General features: G+C 44.9%; 3 protein-coding genes across 4 annotated transcripts; all 3 read right to left on the reverse strand.

Annotated features, from left to right (window-relative positions):
* Nucleotides 1-990: 990 nt before the first annotated feature.
* mamdc4 (MAM domain containing 4) lies at nt 991-11,545 on the reverse strand. 2 transcript variants are annotated; one of them, XM_086135515.1, is made up of 32 exons: nt 11,428-11,545; nt 11,185-11,337; nt 10,336-11,092; nt 10,069-10,219; nt 9,154-9,237; nt 8,919-9,080; nt 8,682-8,807; nt 8,336-8,569; nt 8,042-8,167; nt 7,413-7,562; nt 7,183-7,286; nt 6,931-7,086; nt 6,686-6,776; nt 6,449-6,562; nt 5,913-6,005; nt 5,696-5,833; nt 5,433-5,572; nt 5,092-5,200; nt 4,896-5,000; nt 4,652-4,786; nt 4,342-4,469; nt 4,029-4,245; nt 3,668-3,805; nt 3,472-3,599; nt 3,215-3,305; nt 2,920-3,069; nt 2,675-2,800; nt 2,293-2,417; nt 2,109-2,214; nt 1,830-2,029; nt 1,658-1,723; nt 991-1,578 (listed from the first exon to the last, which is right to left on the reverse strand). In XM_086135515.1, exons 4-32 carry the CDS (start codon nt 10,139-10,141, stop codon nt 1,549-1,551), a joined length of 3,645 nt encoding a protein of 1,214 aa, XP_085991641.1. In that variant the 5' UTR covers nt 10,142-10,219; nt 10,336-11,092; nt 11,185-11,337; nt 11,428-11,545; the 3' UTR covers nt 991-1,548. The 2 variants fall into 2 exon arrangements, with proteins under 2 accessions (XP_085991641.1, XP_085991640.1); XM_086135514.1 differs by having other exon boundaries at nt 10,069-11,092.
* Nucleotides 11,546-11,661: 116 nt separating this feature from the next.
* phpt1 (phosphohistidine phosphatase 1) lies at nt 11,662-12,872 on the reverse strand. The gene is made up of 3 exons (XM_086135517.1): nt 12,558-12,872; nt 12,297-12,424; nt 11,662-12,212 (listed from the first exon to the last, which is right to left on the reverse strand). The coding sequence occupies exons 1-3, from the start codon at nt 12,721-12,723 to the stop codon at nt 12,120-12,122; spliced, it is 387 nt and encodes a 128-aa protein (XP_085991643.1). The 5' UTR covers nt 12,724-12,872; the 3' UTR covers nt 11,662-12,119.
* Nucleotides 12,873-13,034: 162 nt separating this feature from the next.
* Nucleotides 13,035-18,208, reverse strand: LOC147191473 (ectonucleoside triphosphate diphosphohydrolase 2-like). The gene is made up of 9 exons (XM_086135092.1): nt 17,569-18,208; nt 16,847-16,964; nt 16,528-16,678; nt 15,999-16,158; nt 15,148-15,375; nt 14,654-14,923; nt 14,438-14,557; nt 13,943-14,077; nt 13,035-13,845 (listed from the first exon to the last, which is right to left on the reverse strand). Exons 1-9 carry the CDS (start codon nt 17,683-17,685, stop codon nt 13,630-13,632), a joined length of 1,515 nt encoding a protein of 504 aa, XP_085991218.1. The 5' UTR covers nt 17,686-18,208; the 3' UTR covers nt 13,035-13,629.
* Nucleotides 18,209-18,211: the final 3 nt, after the last annotated feature.

Below are 18,211 nucleotides of genomic sequence, written 5' to 3' on the forward strand. Positions count from 1 at the left end.
TTTAAACTTTATGAAATGAATAACAACTATTTTAGAATGTAAAATATAATGGCGCTGATTTCTGACAGGGCTATAGCAACCTCTAGCTCTGGTGTAGCGCCGTGCCTGAACTTACTGTCCTTTAAAGCCAAATTGGTGTTAGGAGGTTCTAGGTTCTTTTCTGAGTGAGTTTGGTTTTGGGTTTGGGATGGCTGATGGGTAGAGCGCCGATAAGGTCAATTAAACAGGACAGCCAGTTTCTCACAATACTATGCTGTGAGCGTACGGTCCACATTGTCGCCGCTGAAGTGTAACTTAATAACTTTGACCAAATCAAATCATGCACACAGACACACCTCGGGTGCAGCTGAGGTCCGCGCCCGATTGCGGGACTTGACGCTTCGTCTCCCGTACCGCATCCATCCACAGAGCAGATCGTCACGTACAGCAAGAAGATGAGCATAGAGGGATCAAAAGGAACTGAGAAACGGTGATGATGGAGAAAAAGGACGCACAATTTTTGTTATTGCTTGACCACTCCGGCTCTTAAATGCTTCATGTCGCCAGACACAAATGACTCCATATGTTGCGCAACCATGACAACCGGCATCTTTTAAATGAATGTATTTCATCTGAATGATCAGAGTTACTGAGCCCGGACTGTTGCTCGGGGCAGGACTATGTCATCCGCTTCTTGAAGAAACAAGGCTTTTTTTTTTTTTTTTTTTTTAGAGTGAGCGTGTTACTTGTTGTCATGCCTTTTGACAGTTAACCAGCCATCCATTTCCTGATCGGCTTATCCTCACGAGGGTCACGGCCGTGGTTGTCAGCCAATCGCAGGGCCCACATAGACAAACAACCTGCGATTGGCTGGCGACCGAAGACAGACGGGATAGGCCCAAGCAAGCCCCGCAAACTTTTATGAGGATCAGCGGATCAGAAAACGAATGGATGGATGGATGGATGAATTATTATTTTTGAGTCATGCCTGAAAAAAAAAAGACGGAAGCATTTTTCAATGCTCATCAATTTAATGGATTCATCAGTTACATTGGTTGAAGCATGTCAACTATCCTTCCAAAACCCGTTTCTTATCTTGACAATCATTCCTCCTTTTATTCTTTCCCCAGCAGGGCACTCCATCAATTCAAAATTGCCCTTGTAAAAGAGCTTCGTCCTTCCGATCCTTCCAGGTGGACGCCCATGAACATACCTCTCTACCTTATGAACTCTTTTGTCCTTTCAACTTGAGGTCCACAACTTCCTTCACATGCCATCTTATGTCATCCCAGGCAATGCTCAGGCTCAGGGAAGCAGGTGTTTTCTCATTTTAAAAGAGTTCCTATAGATTTCCACCTCGGAAACACAACCTGCCCTACTTGGACCTCCACCTCTGTCGGTCCAGTGGCAACGAGCTGCTGTCATCAGTGTATTTGTATCTGTGCGTGTGTGCGTGCGTGCATGTGTGGGTGGGTGCGCGTGTGTGATGTAAGGTCGACACAAGCAGTTCTTCTGCTGTGATATCGCCTAAATTTCACAAGGCGTCCGACGGGGATTTTTCCCATTTTATCACGCCGCCTCCCTCTCTCTGGAAGAGACCTGCACACACAACATTGTGTCCAAGTGAACAGTGCATATACTGTACTGCAAAGACGCATTCGTAGCTCGAGACACTCACAGAGACATTGTTGAACCCAGCTGCCATTGGGTGAGTTTGTGCTGGTGAAATTCTCACGTGGTCTTCCTGATCATACAGGGAAAATGAACTAGTCATAGAAAATCGACGCACGATGGATGGATGGCGCTTGAACTAGATCGAGGCGATTTTGGGGTTCCACCCCTGAACTTACTGAGAGATCTGCTTCATAGTTGTCGTTACCGAAACCACCGTGATCTTCGGGAGATGATGACGATGACGGGTCGGTCAAAGCCCGGACCCTCATTTGGGTCCGCAGATAGTAAACGAAGAGGGCAATCAAGGTGCCAATCAGCAGGAGGACCACAATGATTGATGCTGCAATCCCTCCTGCATTGCTAGGCTTGGTTGATGCTGCAACACGAGATACAGTATAACCGACTCTGACTTGGGCTTTACCCTGAAAATCTGCAATAGGCCTGTTTTTCCTTACTTGTGACTCCATCGGTGACTTTTTTAGCACAGTTGACCCCGACGGTGTACTCAATGTCATCCAGGGCCAGGACACCGAAGGCACCCTTGATTCCCTCAATCACAATCTGGCGACAAAAGCCGAACGGATAGCAGTGAGTGTCACGACGGGGCCGAAAACGTTTTACACGATGTGAGCGACTAACTTGGTATTCTTCGGTGGAGACAATGTCAATGTCAAAGCGCCTCCACGGTCCCTCTAGCTCAGCGACCTCCAGCTGCTCATTGAGAAGGCCTTTGGACAGTGTCCATACCTTCAGCTGGCTGTCCGCTACAAGATGAAAAAAAAACCCCAAAAACGAAAGCCTGTTATAAAGCAAGTCCTGGGACTTTAAAGACTTTAAAGAGTTTACATGAATATATTAGCCACCTGAATTAGCATACTCAGAATAGTGTTGGAAACAACATCAGATCTTGAAAGATGATTTCAGTTTTTCATGGAAAAACATTTCTACATGCTAATTTTGTTCAAATCCGGGTTAGAAAAAACATGCTTATGGAAAACTATTTGCAAAACTTGATTCTTACTTGAATATTGTTTGTAGAGCCAGAATTTCAGACAAGTGCCTTTGGTCGGGGGCAGATGAGAGCCCAGCAGCTGAGCCTTCTGATTGGCCGCTGTCCGGTTGCTCCTGGGAATGAACAGGAAGTGACCTGGAAAATGGAGATGGAAGGATGCTCATTGTGAAATGGAGCCACGCTGACAGTTGACATTCCTCAGATTTGGATTTGTGAGGAAATAAACGTGTCTGATATTTGGTTGCGCTCTTGACCTTTCTCCGTTCCAAGACTGTGGTCTTCTGACGGGGTAGAGTAGTGCATCTCTTTTTCGTGACTTGTCAACTCCCAATCTAGTTGGTCCCGCTGGATGTTTTGAGTGTTACTCCATGTACACATTCCTTTCTCAAAACTACACTTTGAACCTAAGACGACATCCATCACAAACACCAGTTTGTAGCATGAAACGCAGACAGGACGGGCTGACCATACAGTATCCGTTTGGTGAAACCTGGAATCAAGAGCTCCAAAACTAATAGGCTGATGAAACAGTTGCTAAACTCCACCAACCTTGATTTTCACATGGATGAGCAGAAAGGAAAATATCATCAATCGCAACGTGAGTGTCTTTGCCTCCTCTTCCTATAACCTCAAACTGCAGCTGAAGAACAAAACGTCAACACATAAGTAACACAAATGATCGGATATATTCATACGGAGCTTTAGGGGTTCCGTACTTGTTATATTTTAGAAATGGTAACACATTCCAATATTTAAAAAAAATTAATGTACACATTTCCAAATATTTTAATACCACCACATTCTACCTGCCAGTCCATAAGATTGCTGGAGATGTTGCCATTAGCATGGCGCCAGACATCTCCCTGGTCCTGATTATCGGTAAAAATCTTGACCCTCTCACCTTCCACCGGCTTCATATACACCGACAAAGAACCTGCAAAAAAATTGCGTTCTATTGTTTCTGAATCTGTCTGTCACTTCTGTTGCGTTCGGGGGAGTCACCAGGATTCTCGCTTCCCATGTGATACCAGAAATTCAGACACTCGGTACGAGCTTTTCCGATGCGAACGGGTGATGTGAGCGTGGCGATGGCGCCCGCGGGAAGAACGCTTCCTCCAGTCTTAACCATCATGTAGAAACCTAGCATAGACACAGAACAGAATGTCATACACCGTTGATTTTCTTCCATTAAGTGTTAGTCTTTCCGCCGATGTTGAACTTCACTGCATCGTACAGTATATACTGTTGCTATTTTCAATATTTTCACTCCTTCAGGTAGCCAAGCAACCACAAGTACTAATGTGGCAGTTAATGTACAATATGTACGTCGATGTATGTTTATATACAAGCTAATTTTGATTACCCAGTTCTGTCTCCAGAGTGTGATCGGTTTTGGGTCCTGTCGCTGTTGGCGTGTGTCCGTTTCTAAGGACCCAGTAAACCTGACCGGAACTTCTGTAGCCACACTGCTGGCCCTCAAAAGAACACAACCTTGGCACAGAACAGGGACGGGCCACCAGCGCCACATCATCTATAGCCACCTGGCCGTCAAAACCCGAGCGTACAGCTTCAAACATCAACTGTGGGTAGAGGAAATATTTGAGACGGTGGCGTCATTCGAAAAGCGACTTATAGTGTGTGATCATTTTTCGAGATATGCTGGTGTTGCGGCGTACCTGATACGTGGTGAAATGGTTCGGCACTGGGCAGTGAGCTTCATGCCACATGTTGCCATGAGCTCCACTGCGGGTCCACAGCAACGTCTCATAACCGTCTTTATCAAATAACTTCACATTGAGAGCCCCTGAGAGAGCAAAATGTCATTCAGATCATTTCGAGGCTCTTGACAACATCATGCCCCAATAAGACACGCTATATGGTTCCCCCAAAAAACAGGTACCAGGCAATCTTTGCAAAACCCGCGCACCGCGTTCGACTGATCGTGAAACAACTTTGTCGATGTGACATCCTGGCTGAGTACCTCACCAATGTTTGTCCCGTAGATTTTGTAGAAGAAGGTCAAACAGTGGCCGGTATGACTTGGTAATAGTGGCAAGGACAGTAAACGTCCAAAAGCACCACGCAGTGAGGAACTCCACATGTCCACGACAAGACTTTTACCTATCAAAAGAGGGATTCTATGAATGCGCACTTGGGAAGAGAAAGCTTTCTTAAAAAAATTAAAAAAAAAAAAACAGTATCGTCATCTCGCGCCGTTCAATGAGCGTACCAATCCCGATGGTGTGGTCCATTCCATCAACCAGTGTCCAGTCAAAGTTGTCACTGTTGTCCTGGTGCCACCCACACAGCCCATCCTCAAAGTTACAAGTCAGTGCTTCCCGATAACCATGCAAAACAAAGCCAAGAATTGCAGCAAAAATGTGTTATGGAGCAATATGGTTGGGGCTTTGAATAATAAAAGTTACCTGTTGAAGAAGAGGGAAAATAGTTGGCATGGCAACCAGTGAAGTGAATGTTTTTTACTTGAATCTTGGCGCAAGGACACAGTTTCACCGCGCGAGATTCAAACGCCAACTGGTGGAGAAAGGAGAATGAAGATGAGCCCAGGTGAAAAGTCTTTCAACCAATTCCGGCTTTTCTCATACGAAGTCTCAATTGAAAGGAGGTCAAATAAATTCATCTATTGGGGTTACAACGCATTCAGATACTTCACTCGAAAGCCAAGTATCCCGAACTTTTTGTGAGTCCGGGATCTATTTTCATTTTTCACCATCATACACAAAAAAAAAAAACAAAAAGCACACACCTGGAAACGATGTTTCCTGGCTCCGATGGCAACTTGTGCCGGTTGCCACGCTGCCTCCTCTGTTCCGGTCTTGCCGCTGAACTCCCACAGTTTAGGCTGCACACCCAACATGCTGTCTATCACCCTGACTGACAACTCACCTGCAGTCATGTAATGTAATGTAATAGTCAAATGATTGACGTATGTATGCTGTGAGGGGAGGGGAGGGGGGGGGGGACAAAAAACAAAAAAACAAATTCTGTGTGACTGATTTCTAAGCGTACCAATGTGAGCTGGATTTCCAGTGAGTGCAAAATCAAATTGTAAGGTGCAAGCAGGGCCAGATGGGCCCAGGAGAGGCGTCCGCGTCTGTGCCTCAGTCAGCTGCTGGCCCGGGGCCTCGGCCACATATAAGTACTCTTCTGTCAAAAACATAAACATGTGTTTATAAGTGTAGTTGTGAAAAATGTGAATAAACCAACGATCGGTGTCCATCTGTACCTTTCGCTGTAGAATTTTGGTGAAGCAGCCAACCTTGACTCCCAATGCTTGTGTCTGTCCAGCCTGAGCTGCCTTTACTGTATGCGAAGTCCCCTGTGACGCAGACAATCATATTAGCATGCTTAATTCGATGGATGTGGATTAGGTTTTCCATTTTGTGAGTACAGATCAAAACCACCAATTCACGGCGACAAGCTTGGGGAAAATCGAATCAAAAAAAGGTTTTTGGAAATGTAGCAGGAAGGCTGTGGTGGATATTCAAATATCAAAAAAGTGAGATCAGACATGTTAAGCACAAGGCTCCCGTGGACTGCATTATTGATTCTTTTCAATGTAAGAGGAACAAAAACAAACAAAAAAAAAAGAGTCAAAGAATCCCATGGGCGTGGACGCAATTATCGGCACACCAGGTTTATGCAATAAGATGACGCATAAGCATTCCTGCTCAAGGACAAGTTTGTTGGAGAGCAAAGCATTGTGTGTGATTCGACCAGTTGCTACAGGTACATGTGAGCAAACATGTTTCATAAACTCACCGCACGCGGCTTCATCCTCTGCTCCCTCGCAGTCGCTTTCAAAGTCGCACATCTTATCAGGCACGGTGCAAGGGTTCTTGGGAGATTTGGGGAATTTTTCCAGCCACATACTGTCTGATAAAGCAAAGTAGCGTCACGTCACTGCGGACGCCTTCAACAAAACGAGGATGATTCTTCGTACGATTTGATTGCGTAGACCCATAAAAAAATAAATAAACGACGATTTGTCAGTGTTACCATTTGACCGGCGGCATTCAGGGGACAACACGATGTTGTCGACAGCGACACCTCCGTATGCAAGTTCCCTGACAGCCGCCATGATCAGAATCTTGAAAGATGAGAGGAAAAAGTGTCAATGTTGAAGAACAGTTCTCATGAAAGAAAAAATACATATGACACAGTTTGTCTACAAATGCTAATTCCCAAGGTACGGCGGCCTTGCATCAAAAAAGTGTGTGTGGGTTCCAGGATTCCACACTCACTTGAAAAGTGGAGTTATTGACAATTTCCACTTCGGCCTTGACCCAAACATCACCCAGAGCTCCGCCCCGCTTCCACGCTGCCGAGATGCTCTTATCAGCCACCAGCACCGTCAGTCCGCCAGACCTCGGCCCAAACTGGTGTGTGTACATGACCATCTACAGCGGGAAGTGGAACGGACGCGGCTCAAATCACGCGCACGTAAAAAGTAACCCCCCCCCCAAAAAGTCACTGAAGAGAATATGTGGGCTTGCCTTGCACGGATGAGTACTATTGGTGGGTTCTAGGGGAGGACTTTGGAACGCAGCCCAATCCTTTCGGAGCCCGCCGTCGGGAACAGTGACATACAAGAAGTGACCTGCCAGACACACCGGCTTCAGCATAACTTGAGTAGATTTAAAATACATTTGTATTCAGTTGAACTTAGCGCATCACATTGCGCTGAAAAAAACGTGGTTGAATAATGAATTATAATTGGTAGTACCCGATACGCTGTTGTTGGAATGATCCCGTCCTGGTCCTTTCAAAGGATCTGAGATGTTTTCCTGACTGGTCCGTACCCATTTTAGATCGGACAATGACCTGAGGTCCCAATCGCACACATCATTCTCAAAGTCACAGCGCCGATATCCCTCTGCACACACATCACACACACAAACACACGTACACACACACACACACACAGTTAGGCACTTCTATTTGACCTGCTTATCTATTTCTGTTGATTGACACTAACCGAGGTATTCATACTGTGTGCAGATGTGATTATAAAAAAGTTCAAGTCAATCATGAAAAGCCAACACAAACATAGAGCTCCCGGAATCGGCATACCGGCGTGTCGTTCTTGTTTAATCCTCTGCGGTTTATTTTCAGTTCTTTATCATCCGCGCTTTACTGTAATGATCGCTCGGTATGATGCCGCAGATATTTCTGCAAACTCCATCCACAATTATAAGCATGTTGTACGACTAGGTAATTACAAGTTATATCAAGAAGCTTTAACATTGACATCGTAAAAGGCAAAGGCAGGAGACTAGTTTCTTTGCAGCTGATACGCGATATTGGAGTGCTCTTCTGTCCCTTTGTGATGCCCTTTTGTTTGTGTTTACGCACCGCAGTTCTCCTCATCGGTCCAGTCGCCACAGTCATCGGTGCCGTCACATACTTGACGTTGGGCGACACAGCCGCCGCGCTTACACTCCAGCATTTCGGCTGGACACTCTTTGCCAGGTAGTGGCACTGGAGAAGTAAAGAGTGGGAAACAAGAAACATTTCTTTGTGGATTCTTGCGGTGTGGTGTGAAGCCGGAGTAGCCCCGCCCAGAGAGAACAATTGCAAGGGCGGCCATTTTATATTGGACGACAGTATCGCGAAGAAGAAAGAGATTTAATTGGGGGGGGTGCTCACAGGGCAAAGCGCAGTCCAGAAACTCCAGCTGGTCCACGGCAACATCTCCTCTCCGCCCCTCGAGGCGGTTTGAGTAAAGATGGATCTGAAAGGGTGCGGCGATGCGGCCCAGAAAGACGGTGGCCTCCCTCCATCCTCGGAAGCTGGTGGCTTCGAGCCGCCACATGACGGCCATTTCCGTGTCTTGCCGCACGACGGATGCCAAGAGCGGAGAGGAGCCGAGTCCCGTTTGACCTGCGGCGACGTCGCATTCGTACCGGAGCTGTGACGTTATCCTGTCGCGCGCCATCGTAGCGCACCGCGATTCAAAACGTCGACGGCTTTGAGAGAGCTACCGTTTGCTTACCCGAATCCCACAGGAAGTATCTGAGACGAAGACGACATGTCGGCGAGGACTCTTGCATCTTTGGTGACACAAGGACTGCGGTTTTGTCACCTTCGGACTTGACCTCTGTCACACCCATAAACCAACCTGGACGAAAAGTGCACATTGAATCGTTCCCGCACAAAACATTTATGATAGCCCATACGATGCTGTGTTATTGCAGACGCTTTTTTGAAGTGACATTGATGTCATCCATACCTGAGGCAGTCCCAGTGGTAAAGTCAGAGGACGGCCCGCTTCCCGTCAGCGTGTCACCTCTCTGACGGCGTTCCCACCTGTATGCTGCATTCAAGGACTGGTCCTTCCATCCGCATATTCCCGAGTCCTCAAAGTCGCACCGGAATCCCTTCCCGCCGTAGCCTTGGAAGGAATACACAGACTTACTCCGTCAATATTGTTACTTTAGGAGTCATTTCAGGGACAAGAACCGTACCGCAGTCCTGTTCATCATCGCAATCCAAACAGTCACACACAAAGTCGCATCTCCTCTCAGGGCTGAGACACGGATGAGAGGCAGCTGGGGAAAAAAGCAAGAGGAAAGCATTCATTCAACCTGCTCTGCAGCGGATGCTGAGAATCGGACAGGCGCTTTACCAAAGTTTGAGTGGTTCAAATTACCTTCCAGGATCAATGCTATGATATATTTTACTCAAGGAGTTGCTTTGTTTTGGAAAATCAACGGCGCCTTTGCGTTCTGCTTCATTCATTCAGCCAGGTATTATCTGATTTCATGACTGTCACAATTTATGGCACAGTTCTTTGCAAGGGGCTCAAAGGCCACAGGGAAAGTAATCCGGTTAATGCGGGCAAAATGCCAATTGTCCATCCAAAGGTCTCTAAATCAGAATTGTCGGAGACCACGTTGGACGAAAACTCTATCGTCAGCACCTTTTTGTTTTTTTTTACTCATATGTAATGGCTGCAACATAATTTAGAGTTGCATCGATGATATGTTTGTGTGTTTCCATCTTGAATAGCATAGACTAGTTCTTTACAAATACATCACATTCGTTTTGCTGACGCAGAGATATGCCGTCGATGCATAAATAACTTTGAATTGCAGTAGAATATAACCACATCATGAAGAGGCCCGTTTATGATATTGATCATAGCTATAGTTTGCATTGCTACAGCAGAACAATATGAATATAGTTTAGTACAAGTACGCTACTAAAACGATACAAATATCGGCCAATGTCCCTTTAAGGATGATAATGAGCCCCAAGATAAACACTTTGATTGAGAACGAATGATTTGATCTTGACGACAAACTCGACATTGTATTTCATTCGCGCAAATGAAACTTATAAAAATACACTTTCTGAAGCATTCGGCTTACTTGACTTACCAAAGTGCAGAACGAAAGCCAAGATGAGGGCTGAGGTTCTGATTTGTTCAATCCTTCTCCCCTTCCACCACATTTTGGCAGCTCAGGGCGCAATCTGACGGGTTCTGACTGACGTCTCCCGAAGCTGACTTTTGTCTCTTTCTTAATGTTCCTTTCGAAAAGATAAGAAGTGGACTTTAAGTTCTCCCGGCATGCAACTCTATCATAAACAACGTATTAGGGCACCGTGGCACATGAATGTGCCAAGATTTCAAAGGCGGCACATACTTTTGAGATGACAAGTTCTCCAGATTTCTCATGGGCAAGAATCTCCAGTTAATGTTTGGTATTGCTGAATTTTCTACAACCATTATTTTTCAAGCATGGGTTATGTATGAAGGTGGTGAGCCCATGCGCCGGGGGGGGGGCCCACATTGCCTATTCCAGTCAACACTTTCCAAGAAGTTAAACCTATGTCTCATCGGTCCATAGAATATCCTCCCAAGTCTTGGCAATCATTCATGTGTTTTTGCTTTTCTTTTTGTTCTTCTTGGTCAGCCATAGTTTTCACCTTGAAACCTGCCGTGGATGTTGTTTGTGCCCAGTCTCTTCATTATTATTGCGTGATGAAGACTGACCTCCTGGATGAGTCGGCATTGTGTTTTGGAGGGTCGTTTTTTTGTTTGTTTGTTTTTTTTTAGATCTGCTGTTCACCACTGCGGGCGGCCCGGTAGTCCAGTGGTTGGCACGTCGGCTTTACAGTGCAGAGGTACCGGGTTCGATTCCAGCTCCGGCCTCCCTGTGTGGAGTTTGCATGTTCTTCCCGGGCCTGCGTGGGTTTTCTCCGGGTGCTCCGGTTTCCTCCCACATTCCAAAAACATGTATGGCAGGCTGATTGGGCGCTCTAAATTGTCCCTCGGTGTGAGTGTGGGCGTGGATGATTGTTCGTCTCTGTGTGCCCTGCGATTGGCTGGCAACTGATTCAGGGTGTCCCCCGCCTACTGCCCGAAGACGGCTGGGATAGGCTCCAGCACCCCCCGCGACCCTAGTGAGGATCAAGCGGTTCGGAAAATGGATGGATGGATGGATGTTCACCACTGCTTCATGTTTTTTTCATTTGTGGATAAAGGCTCTCACCATGGTTTGCAGGAGTCCTAAAGCTTTAGGAATGCCTTTGCGCGCCTCCCCAGACTGTTAGATGTTAATTACTTTATTTTTCATCAGTTCTTGAATTTTTTTTGGATTGTGGCATTTTATTGCAGGTGTCTGATGGGTTTTTGCCGACAAGTCCTGCATGGGTGCAAAAGTACATATACAGTATTAAATCATGAAATTAATGACATATTATATGATCAACAGACTTACACAAGCACCACTAACCGTGCGTGCAAATGCTTCATTCCTTTAGCTGTTGCCAAACCAGTCTTGGCAACATAATTTCTTATGAAACTGTGGAGTCAACTGAACAGATTATAAAAGAGGAGATATTATTCTTGAGGCACTACCAGCAGACCGCGGTCCAGGGTGAAGGTACATGCTTGTCAAATCTCATAAGCACTGACATTGTACAATACATCCACACCTAACTTTATAATCAATCATAAGAAACAGTGATTTTGCATGGCGTGTACATTTATTCAATATGAACTCAAGCGTCCATAACATTAGGTATACATGAGTGCCAAACACCGAGATCCAAAACGCAAAAACAAAAATCAATGTGAGTGAAAGTGGCCACTGAGGTGTGTATATAACAATGTTTAATATATTTAACTATAAGTCCACACTAAAGCGGTAAAAACGGACAAAACTGCCACTGGCAATGAAACTGATTCTGACATCTTTCACAAGTAGTATTTATTGAAATAATATCTTGCCTAATTTGGCCTTTTAACGTCCCATGGACATGTCACCACTGCCACCATGTGGCAAAAAAAGGTGAGAAGTGAAAACATAGGAATAATTAGTAACTTTAGACAAAATAGCATCAGGATATAAATGTGGGACCGAAACGTTCATGATTGATATGGTCTTTAATGGTGGTGTCTATGAAATATGCGCGATAGTTTCAATCAGTATCCTTCGTTATCCCAGGTCACCTCATAGTCCGGGTACCGAACCTTCAGTTTCTCAGTGGCTATTGCGTGGTTTGCTTTTCCGAACCCCTACAAGGAAAAACACTACACTGTCACTCGCCCTTGGGGAAATACACTGTCAGGACTTGCGAGGGGGCTGAATTGGACACTCACCATAGAGTAGCCGTAAACATGGATCTTCTTCGCTTGGGCATCATGTCTGATCCTTCCACCTCCGACGCATTCACAGTCCAAGAGTCCATCCCTTTCCAACTCCTCAGAAACCTTCTCGTAGATGTCCGCTGACATGTACAATTTCATGTGATTATGTACAGTATACAAAAAAAAAAGATAATCAGTAGATGGCGGTTCATGTGCAGGATGATCAGTTTGTGGGGTTGGGATATATTTTCGTCACACGTTAGCAGCACTAACCGTGGTACTCGGCCCAGCCATATCCACGGACTATGTCTACTTCTGTGTCGTCTCCTTTCTCTTTGCTGTGGACTCTGATGAGGACGTACTTAAACACACCGGAGGGATCGATGTCTGCCTGCGGGATATTTACCATGCGGGCAGCAGCTTTCGTTTGTGTGCACATGTCCACACAACTTGACGGCCACGAGGGCAAGTAAATTAGCAAATTCTAGGTTACTATTCTAATTGAAAAAATCAGTTTCGGCTGGTGCAAAACAAATGTATTGCGATTCCATGCATGACTACAAAAGTGTTTTGTAGCAGGTCACTTCCGTATCTTCAAACTACTTCTGGTTCACCGTTTTCAATCCAATATATTCATTTGACTGGTTTACTATATTCTATCAATTTGGAAGGCTATTGGGATGGGATGACAACTCTGTGTTTCTTTTGGTAATCAATAATAGTAATTAACAGCAAATATGCAAATAAAAATATTGACATCGTAACTTATAACCTTTATTGTGAAAGAAACGGATCCAGGACAGCCACTTCCTTCACACGCAAACGTCACCACATATTTTAGTGTACTGTTTTCTTTTTCATTCATTACAATGATGGCGGAAGTGTAGGATGCATGTAAATGTACTTTTAGTCAAATATTTAAAACAGCGATCAAGAATAGCAACCACATTGTCACCATGATTGCAAGATCTTGGCAAAAAACATACAATTGAGTTAATATGAAAAGAAATGGGCCATATATTGCTGAACCACTGTGGTCTTAAGTTAAGATTTCAAAACTCATTAATAATTGTGGTGTTTATGTACTCCAGAAATTAAATCAAACATTTTCAATACATATTCTATTTTGTGTGTTTGGTCCACCAGAGGCTTTATATATACAAAATGACAGTCAAACATTTGCGGTGTGAGACAGTAGTCACTTTGCAAGCAAGTTTGAGGTCCTGTAAAATCATGAGTTCAAAACATTTTTGAAACTTCAAGTTCATACTTAAATCCAGGGTGATACAGTCAAACTGTACCACAGTCTATTTGCTTTCTGACTGCACCGCGTGTCATTGAAAGTCTAGAGAGCGCGGTCACTGAGTCCTCTCTTTTTCCACTCACGGGCTCGAAGTGCGATGAAGACCAAGACGGTAACCGAGAGCAGCACAAAAAGAACTGTAAGGCTTTCCCATATTCCCGGGGCCAATGCCTTCCATGTTCGAACTTTTTCTGATGGCAGCAAATTACTCAGACTCAACATGTAGCCCAGAGCCCACCCAACGGAGGCATCACCGGCCTGCAGGATAAAATAATTGTGATTGGAACAGGCACCTTCATTTTCTTAAGAGCATAGAGTAAAACACCTGACTGTTCAAAGATGTCAAATGTTTCACCTTCTTCTTGAAAGAAATACGTGAGAACGACTTTTCATCGAAGCTGTATCCTTTGAGTAGGAGAATCTTGACAAACACGGACGAGGCACAATAATCCCTCAGGCGAGATGCTTGATCTGGAGCAAGAGCCAGCATCTAAATGATTGTGGGAAAAAAACAATGTGATAGTGTGTTAATATTATAATGATTTATTCTCCTTTGAGGGGTCAATCGATCATTTGAAATTATATATTGAATGACTAAATCTTTGGTTTATTGTCCATCCCTCTGAATAAGAATAAAATATTACATATAAGTGGTTGATTGCTGACTTCAGGATGTTACTTTTTTTTTTTAATGTATGTGAAACATACTTTCTCTGAATGGATTTCTCCATCCCCTATAATCTAGAATGCATCGGTTATTGTCAAATTCTTCCAAACATGTGCAGACATATAATAAATGAGAGATTATTCCAAGAAACCCTAAACCACAAATGAAACACGTGACACTTACCTGAGCAAAACTCATCTTGCACACTGTTTGAGCAGCTTCCTCCATTTGTGCGGGAGTGCTCACTGTGATGCCAGTGATGCGCCGCAGGAAGGCGTGAATGTAGAAAAAGGCCGAAAATGCCTGTTTAAGCAGACAAGCGCGATAACTGCACGTGCAATGAGAGTGTACAGCAAAATAAAGTTAATGTTTCCAAGAGCCCAATGTTACCATTCTTACCATGAAGCTGCCGGTCACGTTGGGCTGAAAGATGTTATCGAAGGAGCAGTGAGAGAAGGAGCAGCTGTCGAAGGAGAAGATCTCAGAAACATTGCCCACACATTGCTCATATTGTCCGCTGCCGTGTATGAGCAAAGAATCTTGCGCTTCATAGGTGCTCGGTTTGTACTTGGCTGTACATGGAGAGTTGAATATGCTGTCCAGATTTACTTTTACGGAAGAATCTGTAGGATGGCACGGGTGAGTGACTGATACTGAATGACCCTGAGACTGAGAGAGAGAGAGAGAAACAGAGAGGTGGACGGACGACTTTACAGATGACTTCTCCAAACACTTTACACAGCAAAAAATAAATACGTAAAAAATAGCACCTTCATTTCTCACGTTATGATATTGATACAGACGGATATTACACGAACATTTTTTTTGTAACTTTTAATTTAAAGTACGTGCAATATTTTGCTTACAATCAAGCCAAAGTTAAGTACCGGTACCTTGACAATGTGGGCCAGCAGCCTCTTGAGGACCTGATCCTGCCCGTAGCAGAGGAAGCTGTGTGTGTACAGAGAATACTCCTGACCATACAGACGTAGCTTCATCATGTCCTTCCCATCCTCCACTTGCTCCCGAGTCACAAATGTTATCTGGGTGGATGCACCGCCGAAGTCCAGGGCCCCGACTGTGGGCCTCTCCGAGCTGAGCCACTGCCCTACAAAGCCATACTAGAAGGGAATTACAGTAGAACAATGAGGCACCTTTGTACTGTTATTTGTGTCACTTTTGTCTCAAACACTGATCAATGTTTACAATTAACCATTGACTACCAATGCAGACATAGTCGGTCTTTTAAGTCCTCTTAATTCATTTGGATATTTAAAAATCCTTGTGTAGCCAATTCAGACGGTATATAGCAAGCTAGTTAGAAGCCACTAGTACCCCTTTCAGACTGAGCTGGTGCCAGTACTTGTTTGTTGCTGGTCTCCCGCCTGAAACAGTGAGTGGGCATCAGAGGCAAAGCATTGGAGTAACGCACGTCATACTTGGCAGACAGGACGGTCTATCTCAGCCTTGGCCACTCACTTCCTCAGCTCCAGTCGCTTTTGGTGTCCCACGGGGCTCAATTGTAGATTCTTTTACTTTTCCCTTTTTTTTTAAACTTTACTCTTTTGCTCCTCCAACAGGAAATATGGAATATCCTCTCACTTCTATGCAGATGACACAGTGCTTTGAAAAAGAATAACTGATAGTCTACCGCTACGAATGTCTTAATGAAATAAAGGCCTTGCTGCCTCTGAACTTTTTCAGTTACCAGAATCAGTTGAGTTCCTAATGAGTGTACCCATACCTTGATGAAATTCTCTAAGAGGTAGTTGACAGTGACCCAACCGTATGCTCCCTCCTCTTGACCGGACAGAATGGTGGCCCCCTGGTAGCTGAAAGGGTATGACTGGATTTTACGGCCAACTTCTTGCAGAATTTGAGCTGAATGGTGCGGACTGGAAATGCTGAGAGGTTGAAAAAACAAAAAACAAAATGATAACATATCGTATATAACATTTCCACCGAATAATCCAATACGATTCACTTTTGGGTGTCAGCCAATCACAAAGCACACAAAGCACAGCCTATCTCAGATGACTGAGGGGGAGTAGACCCAGAGCTAGTCACCAGCCAATTGCAGGGCACTTGCAAACAAACAACCATTCACACTCACTCTCACGTTAACAGTCCTAACTCAAGCCACCATGCATGTTTTTGGAATGTGGGAGGAAGACCGGATTGCCCGGAAAATAGATGGATGGTCTACAATATGAAGATACAGATTTGCAAAATTCCATCCAAACCCGCATAGATCACCACCCACACTGACTCACCGCAGAAGCCGCATGCCAGCTGTGGCCCCCAAGTACACGGGTGTGACCTTGTGTCTGTGTGCAGGGACATCGTGCACTGCCTGGTCGAGACACACCTCCAAGCTCTGCCCTACCGCTCCCTGTTGACCCGCATAGCTGGAGATCCCCCCACCTGAAAGAGATATCAGCACTTCGTGACATGACTCATTTTGTGATTTGAGCATGTTACCAGATTCACCCCCACAATGGATGTTTATAGATTATAAGAAGCGTAACAAAATTAAAATGCAATGCAAATACTTTGAAAACGGATGAAGGGAGAGAATCCATTTTAACTTGCCCGTTGCATGACATTCACTGTGTTGGGTGACCACACCGGTGCCATTTTGCTTGTCTGCCGGCCACTTGTATACAAATAAGGATGTGTGTGAGGATCCGGCATCCAAAACGATTCCGTACTACAAGATTAGGAAACAAATTAAAGAGTGCCTAGAGTCAGTGGAGCAACTGTACACAAGTTTGTCGCAACTTCACACCAAAACAAAAACACACAACCCAACATGCTGCTGGCTTTGCTTGATTCCGTTCTTGAAATTAGTCCTTTGACTTTTGTTCAGATTCTTGGTTGTGGTATAAAATTGGGATGTCAAGTCTTTTAAGATTTGAAACGCTACAAGTTTTCCTCTTCAATCAAATGTTCCTTTCATTCTAATTGCATTTTGATTAAAGATATACATCTGCGGTCCTCCATACCATAAGGGTACAACAAGAGTCCATTTCTGTCCTCCCATTAACAAGCCAATGCTTATTTCTTTCTGCAAGTGTATACTGTGCACCTAAGCACTGTGAATATCAACGTGGTGTCTGATGAATACATAAACTAGCAATTGTCATGCATAGAGAATATAAGACTATCATTTAAAATATGTGGATCTGAGTAAAAACCACAGGTACAGTGCCGGAGATTCTTCCGGGGAGCCTCACCTCCTTCGGTCTTTGGTTACATGTGAACCAACCTCACACCATCACACATCCAATAATAACCTGCGGGGCCGAACTTACCATAAAGCCGGGCGCCACGGGGATGTCTTCGCTCGGCACAGTGAGAAGCAGGACTGCGGCCAGACCGAGCACCAGCAGAATGAAGAGGACGGCAGGATGAGCCGTACACTGAGCCATGACTGCCAAAATGAGGATCACCGGATGACTGTAATGCGCTACGTGAACGCCTCGAGTTGGACAAGTCGCTCTCACTCCTGCTCGCCCTGTTTACATCCCACTGCAGAAAGCAACATTTAGCATTGTTGGATTTACGATCCTCCCCACATCGAAGCTCCAAGGCTACTCGTTCTGCCCAAGGAACAATGTTTTGACTTGGAGCCCCAGTTGATATGTGAAGTGAAGCCTCGTGCTCATTTGTTGCTTGGATCAAGTCGCAAATCCACGTTTTCTTGATCCGAGAGCCCAAAGCGCACAGTTAGTCACTCAAGGGATGAAAATAATGGAGGTCTCGGACTGGCGGGGATCCACATTGTAGGTGACTGGACTGAGGAACTGCAGGGCTGCTTGTTGCTTTTGTCTTGTATTTGCATGTCAATGGGCGCAGCCCCTCAACTGGCTTGCAAATAGCATCCTCTTTTGAATGGAACCTTAAGCTAGGAAGTGAAGTTTTCTGCAAACAACTAAACTGATCTTGGTGCAGTTT

Source organism: Hippocampus guttulatus, chromosome 17, assembly GCF_054856545.1.
Source record: "Hippocampus guttulatus isolate MCC_2025c chromosome 17, RoL_Hgut_1.0, whole genome shotgun sequence".
In the NCBI taxonomy this organism is placed as follows: Eukaryota; Metazoa; Chordata; class Actinopteri; order Syngnathiformes; family Syngnathidae; genus Hippocampus; species Hippocampus guttulatus.

What these genes read in the sequence shown, in the direction of transcription:
- LOC147191473 (XM_086135092.1), bottom strand. Translation starts at nt 17,685, where the DNA reads ATGGCTCAGTGTACGGCTCATCCTGCCGTCCTCTTCATTCTGCTGGTG. An exon ending in CAGTGAATGTCATGCAACGG is followed by an intron (nt 16,679 to 16,846) that starts GCAAGTTAAAAT and finishes TATCTCTTTCAG; the next exon opens with GTGGGGGGATCTCCAGCTAT. An exon ending in TGCTGGCCCACATTGTCAAG is followed by an intron (nt 14,924 to 15,147) that starts GTACCGGTACTT and finishes TCTCTCTCTCAG; the next exon opens with TCTCAGGGTCATTCAGTATC.
- phpt1 (XM_086135517.1), bottom strand. Translation starts at nt 12,723, where the DNA reads ATGTGCACACAAACGAAAGCTGCTGCCCGCATGGTAAATATCCCGCAG. An exon ending in TGGCTGGGCCGAGTACCACG is followed by an intron (nt 12,425 to 12,557) that starts GTTAGTGCTGCT and finishes TGTACATGTCAG; the next exon opens with CGGACATCTACGAGAAGGTT. An exon ending in ATGTTTACGGCTACTCTATG is followed by an intron (nt 12,213 to 12,296) that starts GTGAGTGTCCAA and finishes TTTTCCTTGTAG; the next exon opens with GGGTTCGGAAAAGCAAACCA.
- mamdc4 (XM_086135515.1), bottom strand. Translation starts at nt 10,141, where the DNA reads ATGTGGTGGAAGGGGAGAAGGATTGAACAAATCAGAACCTCAGCCCTC. An exon ending in GGACCACACCATCGGGATTG is followed by an intron (nt 4,787 to 4,895) that starts GTACGCTCATTG and finishes CTCTTTTGATAG; the next exon opens with GTAAAAGTCTTGTCGTGGAC. An exon ending in TCTCCACCGAAGAATACCAA is followed by an intron (nt 2,215 to 2,292) that starts GTTAGTCGCTCA and finishes TTTTGTCGCCAG; the next exon opens with ATTGTGATTGAGGGAATCAA.